Source organism: Macrobrachium rosenbergii, chromosome 22, assembly GCF_040412425.1.
Source record: "Macrobrachium rosenbergii isolate ZJJX-2024 chromosome 22, ASM4041242v1, whole genome shotgun sequence".
In the NCBI taxonomy this organism is placed as follows: Eukaryota; Metazoa; Arthropoda; class Malacostraca; order Decapoda; family Palaemonidae; genus Macrobrachium; species Macrobrachium rosenbergii.
The window spans coordinates 46,670,891-46,683,358 of record NC_089762.1 but is presented as its reverse complement, the minus strand read 5'-3'; the positions used below and the strand labels follow the sequence as shown (position 1 = coordinate 46,683,358).

The following is a 12,468-nucleotide window of genomic DNA, read 5'->3' as shown; positions in this document are numbered from 1 at the left end:
TGGTGGGAATCATCTTTACTGAAGCCTATATAATTCCAGACTACTGGTCATTCAATTTATTCTGACAAGATGATAACAGACTTAAAACATCTTGGCAACAGTCTCCTTAACAGAATGTATAAGTTTTTTTCTGTTGTCACCAACCCTAAGTTGTGGACACTCAGACTTTGTTGCAAAAGAGCAAAGAGCATTTGAAACCAAGGTAGCATTGTTGCTCAGTAGTGCATAAACATGTATAGTATGTGAAGCTATCAACAAACTCACTCACACACACTATTTACAAAGGGAAATGCCAAATATGACATTACCAAATCCACATTCATTTTTTGTAATATAATAGGAACACCTGTCCATCTTCTGGTGTCAGGAATCTCATTCTTGTGATGTTCACCCCAGTTATGTTAAGGGCATTTAACCTCAACTCTCTAAAGTGTTCCTTCATTTCCAGCTGAAGAAAGAATTGCCCGCACAGCTCCATGAAGACTCTGAATCTAAGTGTCACACCATCTGTATTCAACTAATGTCTTCTTATTGGAATAACATATCAGCCTCACAGGAAAATGTTCCCACTTCTCATTCAGGAAGGTAAGGCATTTGGCAGACTCTCCCTAAGTATACCATACTTGTTCAGTCCGTGTCACGGTTTTATTTGTTTCCTAATAGCATAAATCCTTCATTCAGTCATCATTAGGGGATTCATTTGATACACTCCAGTATGACACTGAGTATAATATGAAAGTGAACATCAAATATAATACCATACCATCACACTCACTGTACATAATTTGTAATGACTAAATAGCCAAGCTGCTTTACTGTATTTTGTATAACTTACCATAATATGACCTTTTGTAATGCAAGGTAGCCTAATATAAAATGCATATTGTGCATCAGGACTGGAGTTACATGGCCTTTTTGCCTAACCTAGGCTTCTTGTGTATCAACTTCAGCGTGGTAAAATGTTTTTAAAATTAATTTCAATTTTGATATAAAACATATAAAATTTTTTTTTTATAAATTTCTGTATTAATAAAAACAAGCAACTTATTTTCTAGTTTAGATTTTCTTAAAAACATGGTAATGTTTTGGAAACGACAAAATTACATTAACTACTTTTTTCTTGAGGATAAATCAAAATGAAAATAATTGTGGACTACAAAGTATAATATTCAGTTTGGTGAAAATGGGACCATTTTATAGTGTATTAAAAGTACTATTATTGTACAAGTTTTCTGATCACTAATACATTAAATATGCAGTACATGGAATTACAGGTAGATTATCATTTGATTATAAAAAGTAAAGTACAGGACACAAAGGCAGGTAAACAGTAAAGTTTAATAAAGATTCCTGTACATTATACATTGCAAATGTGTACTGTAGCAGACTGCCATTATAGTCAGTCCAAGCTATGTTTTTATGTTCAGAGATGCAGTATGGCCACTTACACTCTTAGTCAACTGAGATTTTCAACTGTACTGTACACTTTAAGCTTATGGGACCTCAGACATAGAGCATCTGGGATAATCACAAGAAAAAGACCTTTCAAGTACAATGCAATTAATTTCTTTGAATTAACAAGTTTCCTGCAATCACACTCCCTCATAGCATTGGCGTTTTGACAAAACATCACGGGTTGAATAACTATTTAGAACACATTCCACTGACATTTGTGGCTAATTGATAAATAGAATGGAAAAAGCTTAGCCTACTTATGTGGAAAAATTCTTCAAAAGTTGTTAAGTTGGTGTGTTAAGTTGTAAATTTAATGATTTTTTACATATAATTTAACCACCTTTAATTTTAGGAATTTACTGTGCCACTGGGTTAGGTTAGGCTGCCAACAGGCAAGGTAAGGTCTGTTTTAACTGCGAAGACAATAAATGGCATATTTTTTTTTACCTTTATAAAAATAGATTCACGTATAAACAAACAAAGCCAAATAAAGTTCATAATCACCCCAGCTATGGAAGTATCTGCTGATAGGCCAACTGACCACGCTTTCATAGGCCTATTTGGGAACGGTTATTTAACAAAACCAAGACCTTGTACATTGTCCTTGTTGCTTTTGTCGCGAATGCTCACTCATATAACCACACAAAAACGAGAAAATTTCTTAAAATTTACTTGTCCAAAAGAATAGTGTACGGTAGAATATTCGAGGAGGAACGTCCAACGTAATAGCACCGCATTCGGTTGACTAAGACTGCCACGATATATATTACTAGGGATATAATATTATTAGGGAATATATTACCCTAAAATTATTAAAGGAATATTTTAGTATTTCATTTAACAGATTAGCCTCGCAAAAATGGTATAATATTAAAAAAAATTTACGTGGGATTGGTAAAGTGAAGGTGAAGCCGAGGCCACCGATAAGATTAGAAGGCCAGCGACTCAAATACAACATTTAAAACATTTCCCAAGGCTTTGACATTTCCATTAACTCTGAAGGAAATGCATATGATTTAGAATTATTTCCCCGGTGAACGTGAAAAGCATTTATATATCACGAGAATCTTCACTATGAAATTCACAGAATAAAACTAATTCAACATCTAACTGGGCACTATTTAAAACGGATTAAAGTAGCTTTTCATTTGTATAAAATAATATATATATATATATATATATATATATATATATATATATATATATATTGTATACTATTTTAAACAGATTAGTAGCTCTTCATTTGTTTAAAATAATAGCCTATATATATAAATTATGTGTGTATATATATATATATATATATATATATATATATTATATATATATATATATATATATATATATATATATATGTATATATATGTGTATGTATACTGTGTGCATGTGTGTGTGTGTATGAATGCATATTATACTCAATGGAAGCTTCCTGGATAACTTGAAGAGTTAAAGATAAAGTTTCAGTAACCTTTTTTTTATATATATATTGCAAAAACGAGACGAAAACCCTACAGCTGACATGCCTAAAACAAATCGATTTACAAATGTTACACGAATGCTCTCTGCCATGACGTTACATACATATCTTCTAAGGCTGTGTGTTCTTTCCATGAGATCGGGTTTTGTATAACGGCCCTTCTTAGCCAAAGGGAGCAATGTATCTCTGGGTGAATGCGCGCATGACACGCACAGTTACAGTCTCTTCAGATCCTGGAAACGCTCAAAGCCAGAGGACCTTCATGCCCCAGGTGCTCCACGCATATCAAACAGAACCCGTTGCGCCTTTAGTAAAAGACACGACTTTAGAATATTGTTGTATTTTGCTTTTTTTAAACTCGATGTGCATTACGATCTCATTTAAAAGGTGTGGCATATGATAATTTGAAAGAATCGTTTAATGGTTTGTAAGTGAAATGTCAACATATTTTTTTAGTTCCTTTAAATACATTGCTGTATTGAAACCACAGATTATTATATGATTTTTGGATTACTGCATTGAAGTATAACTTCAAAAAAATATCTGGTACTTGACCGTCCAGCCTGATTTTATTGTTAACTTTATCAGTACGACCTTCAGTGTAATAATGTTCTCAAGGAACCTTATTAATCCAGTCAGCATCTCCTTTAACAATGGTTGACTCTTGTTCAGGTGTATTAATAAGGCTTGCCAAGGTAATCAAAAGTTACCTCTCTCTCTCTCTCTCTCTCTCTCTCTGCATCTCTTGATCGAAATGTAAAATAACGGTTCCTTGCTATGCCCTGATATCTGAAAATATTGTTGGGTGAGTATAAGACGAAATTATCCTCAAGTACAGTGGCTTAATCAGGTAAATTTCTTTCCAGTGGTCACTGAAGCAACCACCCACCCCCAATATCCTCTAGATGGGTAAACTGATAGTGGGATAGGCTGTCTCTCAAGCCGACAGATAGCCAGATAGGAGGTATTTTGCATACTTTTTTTTTTGTATTCTTTGTTGGTATTTACGGCAAAATACATTTCAGACACAGTTACTGCTTCAAGAGGTATAGTCAATTAGGCTAAGCAAGGATATGCTTGATGTAATCCCAGGAGGATTTGGTTGCGATTTAGTTCCCCCGCCTTGTTAGCTCATAAATTGCTAGGCCATTACAGAGAATGCTTCAGTAGTATATAGTCTTAAAGGACTTCGCTTAATCTGTGACTCGGTATTGTTGCAAGAGCAGGAGTGAAATGTCCTTGGGGTTTCGGTTAGTCTTAGCAAATTTTTATTGTTGCGTACCGTTTCATGTAAGTTGCTTTGGTTTCCATGAATTGGGTAAATTTAGGTCTGATTGAAAGTAATTATAAGTATGATATTTGGGTTTAACACTGATTTAACCCACCAGGGAAGACTGAAGGCCAGGACGAGATTCTCACAGTTACTTTTGCGTGTTAGTTAATATCTCTAGGCGCACTGGTTCAAATAATACCTGTGAATCAATATTAAATAGGATACTGTACACATACGACAGGTAAAAAAAGTGTGACCTTTTCTCCAATCAAAAACATAGTTTCTCTAGGAATTTATAACGCGCCTGCTCTAGAAAAGTATCAACACTTCTATTCCTGAATTCTGAAACTTCATAATAATGCAATACATAATAGGAAAGGCAAAAGGCAGTCAAAGAACGAATCGCGCAAGTTGACTGGGTGAACTGCTCACGGTTGTTTTTATATTAGTAACAGCCGTTGGCATGGTTAGTTAGAGCAGTTTCAGTGACACTCCAGGCTATCTAAAAAAACGTTCCGACAAATGTTCAGTCTTTTCCTGGTTTCCGAAATGTAAAGGGTAAAAGTGTGAAGTGCTGCGTTTAAATTCGATTAATAATAAAAACTGGTTATTGACGAGTGATTTCACGAAGAGGTATTCAATTTTTAGTGGAACGCTTAAAGAGAAGTAGTAGAAAATGATGGCGTACGGTTTAAGCATCAATCAAGCCTCAAAAAGGAGTAAGGACGATTAGGCCGTATTATTTTCGGCCGTGAACCTGTTAGCGTCACAACTTTAAGTCATATGAAGTTTAGGCCGTAAGACATGGCGGAAGTTCCTCGGGATGCCGTGTTTAGTACTAGCCCCTCGGGGATCAAATTATTTTATAAACCCATTTCGGCCCGTTTGCCAGTTTGGATGTTAAGGCCTAAATGACTTACGGCTGAAACGATCAGGACCCTCAAAAAGGACCTGACTCTTATCTTATTTATAAATCACGGAGTGATGCAAAAATTTGCACATTAGGTAAGCCTAAATGTATTCTGCAAATACTCGAGTGATTTTCAATTTTGTCTATCGGAATGTAGACTGAACTGTTCATCCAACGGTCCAACCTATACACTCACTCCCTCTCCCCCCCACCCTCCTGTCCCTAGCCCGTCTAATCACCCTTCCCCAGCCCGTATAACATCTCCCCCGCCCATCCCCAAGAAAGCTAATCATAGACCAAATTTTTTATTTCGCTTCAAAGAACGTCATTTATATCATGAGTATCATATATGTATTAATATATATTTTATATATATATATTCATATACATACTTATATAATGTACATACACGTATATCCACTTAGTCGTAGGCACATTAACAAAAAAAGAGCAGACATTTTTATACGCTCGGTCTAGGACACCGTTATAATGGGAATCATTTCGGAATTACATTTTCCCATCGGAGATTTTGGTTGCATTTACAATGGTGCTTTGGAGATCCTTTCAGGGATCCATTAGTAAACCTTGTCCTGTAATGTATTCACGATGAGATACACTCGTAATGGTTTTGGTGTACCTGTCAGTGCTTAGCGGCAGCGAGGTCTGTTCACCGAAGTTAATGTTTTTATTCCCGTCTGAATTTCTGTTTCAGCAACGCTGCTGGAAGTTTAGGAGATTTAAAGGAAAATGTTGATTGACTGGTCCTGTATGAATTGTTCTTGTATATTAGTTATGTTTCATGTTAATTATGAAAGCAACTCCTTCGCCAGAGTTAATTTAGAGGCATCTTGAATTTCGTAAGAAAGGGGCAGTGAATTTCACATAACTAGAACAATGTAAAACTGCTAAAAAATTCACAAAATCTTGGCTAAATTATATTCCGATTTCTTTTTTATAAAAGTACGCATAAGATCCATGTTTGGTGTAATCCTAATAATTTTTGAAAAAAACAAGTCGAACGAATTTGGAAGATTTCGTTAGAATATACAGTAATATGCTTCTGTGTCTAAAATATGAATTAGATATCTGGTAGCTTAGTCTTTTTTGTTTGGTTGCAAAGGTTACGATCACTGTTTCAAAACGGTAATACTGGCTGTGCATCTCTCTCTCTCTCTCTCTCTCTCTCTCTCTCTCTCTCTCTCTCTCTCTCTCTCTCTCTCTCTCTCAGTATGAATGCTATTTCGTCGAATGCCACATCATTAAAAGAAATCGATTGTACGCCCCAAGCAGTTTTACGAAAGGAAAAATACCGTGTCTTGCTTTCATTCAGAAAAATGCATGTATAGCCTAGAGGAGTGAGCTGAAACTAGCTGCAATAAGATAATATGAGAGCGCAGTGAAGAGCCGAGTAAAATAACTCGGTTATATTGAAGACGAGCGGAGTGTATCGAATGGAAGTATAAAATTGAGCGTGAGAAATTTTAACGTACATGAAATGTAATTAGCCTTTTTTTGCACATTTACTTATGTTGATATCCACAACTTCCACATATTGCGTATTCCCGTTACGTTTTCTATGACGCTCTGTTCAACTGTCTTCTAAAAGAGAGAGAGGACCCGTTGGGGTTATGTTTGGGAAAAAGGGGATAGAAAATTCATATTCAATGCATCAAGAGCTGCCTTATATGCTTTTCGTTGCTCCAGGTAATAGCTCAGATTAACTAACGTCCAACAAAGGTTAAAGAAATAAAAGAGTCAAGGTTTCATACCCAGTTTCCTAAGGTTTCAGCCTAGTCTTTGGCGAGGATGGTGCCTGAACAGATTATTATAGAGATTCCCTCACCCAGAATAAATGATCTTTTCGCAGCACTTGGTGTGGGTCTAGAGGGGTATTAGAGCCAGCCAGAATGAGCAAAATTCTTTTCGCCCGCTTTCTTACTCTTTTGTTTTTACTGTGGGTTAATTGAGCTTCCCAATTGAGAGTCCTTTTTATTTTGCAAGTAAGGCTTTCTTTTGTAACTGAAGTTAATTAAGAGTAATTTTTCTTCAGAGCTAAGCAAACAAGGAAGAGAAAGGTGTAACTTAATATTTTCAAATTATGTGTATCGTGGTTTTGTTGTTCGATGGTTGACTGTTATAAAAGACTTTAATTTTCCTTTGTTAAGGACACCAAAGAAACGTCATTTTCAAAGCATTTTGGGACATTAGGTAACGGAAAAGGATAGCTCAAGGACAGTTCAGTAAAATATAAATATAAAAAAGGAAGCTGTTTCAAATATTTCAAGAATACGTGCACGGAAGCTGCTGTACCAAACGTATTCTTTTGATAGACAGCATATCTGGGGCGTAGGTAGAAGGATATGTCTGGGGCGTAGGTAGAAGGATATGTCTGGGGCGTAGGTGGAAGGAAATGTCTGGGGGGGTAGGTAGAAGGAAATATGAAAGAAAATACTAGACTGAATAACAGGAAGGAGATGAGAAGAGATATTTTGAAATCTCGTAGAGAAAGATAAATACCAGACTGATCTTGCAATCCGAGGTGAAAGCGAAGCTCTCTATCAATAAAAATAATAGAGTTGAAGGATAAAGCTGAAAGGGGAACTGAAATAAAAAAATAAAAGTTAAACGAAATAAAAGTGATCCTGAGATAACAAGGAAATGCAAAAATAACATACTAGAAACGAACAGGAAGACGATTTGGAAAGGGTTGGTATATATCAAATATTCACGCGGATACACGCAGTTATAGTTAGAGAACTGGGTGGAAAATCTCTATTGTTTTAGTTATTCCTCTTGATTTCTTTTCGAAAACTATTCAGGGCGAGCGTGTTTACCTTCAGTTTTTAGTTTTCTGTAAAAGAAAACATTTGTGACGGCTTTGTCCGTCCGTCCGCACTTTTTCTGTCCGCCATCAGATCTCAAAAACTACTGAGGCTAGAGGGCTGCAAATTGGTATCTTGATCATCCACCCTCCAATCATTAAACATACCAAATTGCAGCCCTCTAGCCTCAATAATTTTTTAAAAAATTTATTCAAGGTTAAAGTTATCCATAATAATACTTCTGGCAACGCTGTAGGCACCAACAACACAGGCCACCACCGAACCGTGGCTGAGTTTCATGGGCCGCGGCTAGGGGTTTTGAGGCTGTGGCTGAAAGTTTCGTACAGCATTATAACGCTATGCAGAAAACTCGATTGCACCAAAGAAACTTCGGCGCATATTTTACTTGTTTTTTTTTATATAAATTCAAGCTTTGTAATAGAGGAAGGTTAGAACTCTGGCTAATTCTCCTTTATAATAGAGGAAAAATACAAATCTGGCTAATTTTCCTTTGTAATAGAGTAATACATTTCCAAAAGTTATAGATCATGACAATGTCCCAGTGTCTTGAATAAAATGAAACTAGGACTCTCGTGGATGTGAATTTTTTTTTTTGTATTAAGGAACCCACTAGCTTTATAATTTTTTAAATTAAGGAACCCTCTAGCTTTATAATTTTTTAAATTAAGGAACCCACTAGCTTTATAATTTTTTATATTAAGGAACCCACTAGCTTTATAATTTTTTTATATTAAGGAACCCACTAGCATTATAATTTTTTATATTAAGGAACCCACTAGCTTTATCATTTTTTATATTAAGGAACCCACTAGCATTATAATTTTTTATATTAGGGAACCCACTAGCTTTATAATTTTTTAAATTAATGAACCCACTAGCTTTATAATTTTTTATATTAAGGAACCCACTAGCTTTATAATTTTTTATATTAAGGAACCCACTAGCTTTATACTGAAGTCGAGAGACCCGAGTGTTTGCAAACAAAAAGTACAAAAACCACTTTTTTCTAGTATAAGGGAATCTAATCCTTTCTTGCTCCCCTAATTGAGAAAAGCTTAGAATTCCTTATAGTCTTAATCGAATTTGAGGGCTATAAACACTAGGTAGAACGAGCGTTTCGCAAATAACCAAGGTTAAGATGGGTACTCAAAAAAAAGCTGTTAGTTTTTAATAAAAAAAATATTTTGTATGTTCTGTTTATAGTAAAAGCTGATACCCAACTGAATTGTAGATTATTTCTCTCTCTCTCTCCCCTTTTTCTTCTTCTTCTTCTTCTTCTTCTTCTTCTTCTTCTTCTTCTTCTTCTTCTTCTTCTTCTTCTTCTAAGTGTAAGTATTGTACGTGTCTTGGTCCGACAGACTAGTACCAAAGGCCGTTGTTCTGTTTACAGTAAAAGCTATACCCAACTGAATTGTAGATTAATTCTCTTTCTCTCTCCCCTTCTTCTTCTTTAAAGCACAAGTATTGTACGTGTCTTGGTCTGACAGAGTAGTACTGAAGGGCGTCCCAGGCTAGTGCCTTCTTACAGAAAATCATTCTGGCCATCTGACCGCCTTCCAGGATCACAGAACAAGCAACTTATGCCTAAGATATGATTTTTTTAACGGGGAACTGGTCACCCACCTCGGCCTGAAGAGAAGAGAATCGCGTTGAGTAAAACAAAAACCATAGAATTCATTCAAGGAAGAAGAAAAGCGTCAGGTTCCGAGATTATGAAAATGAAGTTGAACAAAGAAAGGCATAAAATGCAAGGGCCACCCCCCCCCATCTCTTAGGAACAAAAACTTTTTTCATGTCCTCATCATCAGAATGAGAGACATATGAAAAATTATTAAAAAATAATTTTTCATGTGAAGTTTGTTCTAGGTGACAGTGGGGATGAATTCTCGTGTTTTTTTTTTTTAACTTCTCCTCTCCGGCTTTGTTAAGATATAATTGTTGATATCTACATTATTTTGAAAAGATATATAAGCAAAAATTACCTCCACATTAATAATAATTGAACAATTAAGGAAAGAGTTCAATCAGCAACAACTGCAATGATATGTGATAGCAGTAAGGATGATAGCAACGGCTGTAAGGCAATAGAATGTATATGGAGAGAGAGAGAGAGAGAGAGAGAGAGAGAGAGAGAGAGAGAGAGAGAGAGAGAGATGGGAAAGAGAGAGAGAGAGAGAGAGAGAGAGAGAGAGAGAGAGAGAGAGATGGAGAGAGAGAGAGAGATGGGAGAAAGGAGAGATGGGAAGAGAGAAAGAGAGATAGAGATGGGAGAAAGAGAGAGAGAAATGGGATAAAGAGAGAGAGAGAGATGGGAGAAAGAGAGAGAGAGAGAAATGGGAGAATGAGAGAGAGAGAGAGATGGGAGAAAGATAGCCATCCCCGTTCGCCCCGAGGCGCAAGTACCGTAACAGAATTATGGAAAATATAATGATGTCTTCCTTTCAGCGGACTTCTGGATTTTAGAAAAGCGAATTCCCAAGTTCCCAGAGGGAAAATAAGGATAGTCGAGAATAAGGGACTAATACGCTTCCATTCTTACTACGTCCAAGTCTTCAAAGTTTCCATTTGCTGATAGAAATTCATATAATAACTTTTTTCAGTATGGCTGGTTGTGGAATTAATATTTTTTTTCAGTATAAGTGCTGTATTATCTTATATATATATATATATATATATATATATATATATATATATATATATGAAATATATATAATATATATATATATAAATAAATATATATATATATATATATATATATATATATATATATATATATATATATAGGTAGATAGGTATATAGATAGAGTTAACTTGATTTCACGAGGAAAGACTACATTACTTCAGATATTCAAATTAAATATTCATAACGATGCTTCAAATTCATCAAATCCCAGGAAAAGGCTTTTCACAAAAACTGAATGCTGATAGAACACCATATACGCTCTTTTGAAGAAGAAGTTTGGAAATACATAATTTATAAACTTGGCAGCCTCTGTTAAAGTCTTTTTTCAACAGAATATCTCAGAGAGAGAGAGAGAGAGAGAGAGAGAGAGAGAGAGAGAGAGAGAGAGAGAGAGAGAGAGGAGAGAGAGAATAATTTTGTTTACAAGATTATTCTGAAGTAGGTTTTTGAAAATTGATGATAATAACATCACCTGGTAATCTCATTATCTAAAGTCAATTTTTGAAACGGAAAATTACCAAAGCTCTAAGTAATCATTCTGATTATCGACCAGTCACTTCTACAGATTATTTACACTAATATTAATAATGGCGATTACAGTGATCCTGCGAATGATGGCGTCAGATCAAATAACAATTACTCCAATAAGAGCGATTGTTTTTGATTAGAGAGATCGGATTGAACTCAATCATGTTTTATTATAGAAATCCCAACCCACCCACAAGTCTTTATTCGTGTTGATGACTTTTGAAACTTTTCATACGTTCATAAACAAGGATTACAAAGTGTAACAAACTCGGGTTTGATAAAAATATCAGACGTAATAAATTTATATTGTAAAAGTTATATCACAGACACGAAACCACACAAAAGACATTAATAGAAATGAGAATGAATGATATTTTGTAAAAAAATTGTATCATAGACACGAATCCATACAAAAGACATAATAATAGGATCCATACAAAAGACATAATAATAGAAATGAGATACGTTACAATGAACGAAAGATTTTAGGGAGGACAGAGGAGTATTCAGTTCCAGTTCTAATTCTACTCTGTTTTTTCGTAAATTCTGTTATTCTTGTTTCATTTCGACTTTTGTTTAGTTATAGAATTTTTGTATTATCTCCTATAATAATTTCTAGATTGAGTATGCAGTGAGTTTTGATTGCTAAAAGTAAATTGACATTGTATCAATCAGTATTTTAAACCGCAGTTAGGCCTAGTAGTTGTATCAATCAGTATTTTAAACCGCAGTTAGGCCTAGTAGTGCTGTCTTTGTCGTGATGACAGTCCCCATTCCTTAATGTGGGTGATAAAGCAACTTGCCGTCAGCAATTGTTAGCCTTTTTATTTTTTGCTTTAATTCCTAGCAATGATCTTCATACAGTCATTATTGCTATCAAAAGATTTTTGTTATTTCACTATGGAATAGCTTCTTTGTAATTTGGATATTAAGCGTTGCATATGTGCATTTGTACGATGTCTTTTATTCTGTTTGGTGTATATTGCATATTTTGTCATTGTAATTCACTGTCTTATTCTGTTTTACAACAATACTCTATTCGTCCTTATAGGAGACAATCACTGGCATGGAGGGGAGCAATCTTCTTTGGATGGAAATTTGCTCGGAGTAGTCAACCACGCTAATCTAGAGGTAAGTTTGCATTTAATTACAGTTGATGATTAAATAAAAGATAATTATTAACACGCACCATGTACTTTTGTGAGTAACGGTACAAAGAACCATGTTCCTAGTACAAAATGGAATGGTAACGAGAAAATTAGTCTAGCATCACAATGAACTGACCCCACATTTCTGTATAGT

General features: G+C 35.1%; 1 protein-coding gene across 1 annotated transcript in view; it reads left to right on the top strand.

Annotated features, from left to right (window-relative positions):
* Window positions 1–6,918: 6,918 nt before the first annotated feature.
* Window positions 6,919–12,468, top strand: part of LOC136850491 (uncharacterized) — a 9,205-nt gene continuing 3,655 nt past the window's right edge. Inside the window, exon 1 of the mRNA XM_067124062.1 lies at window positions 6,919–7,001. Coding sequence (XP_066980163.1) covers window positions 6,919–7,001 — 83 coding nt within the window. The remainder of the gene's footprint in view (window positions 7,002–12,468) is intronic.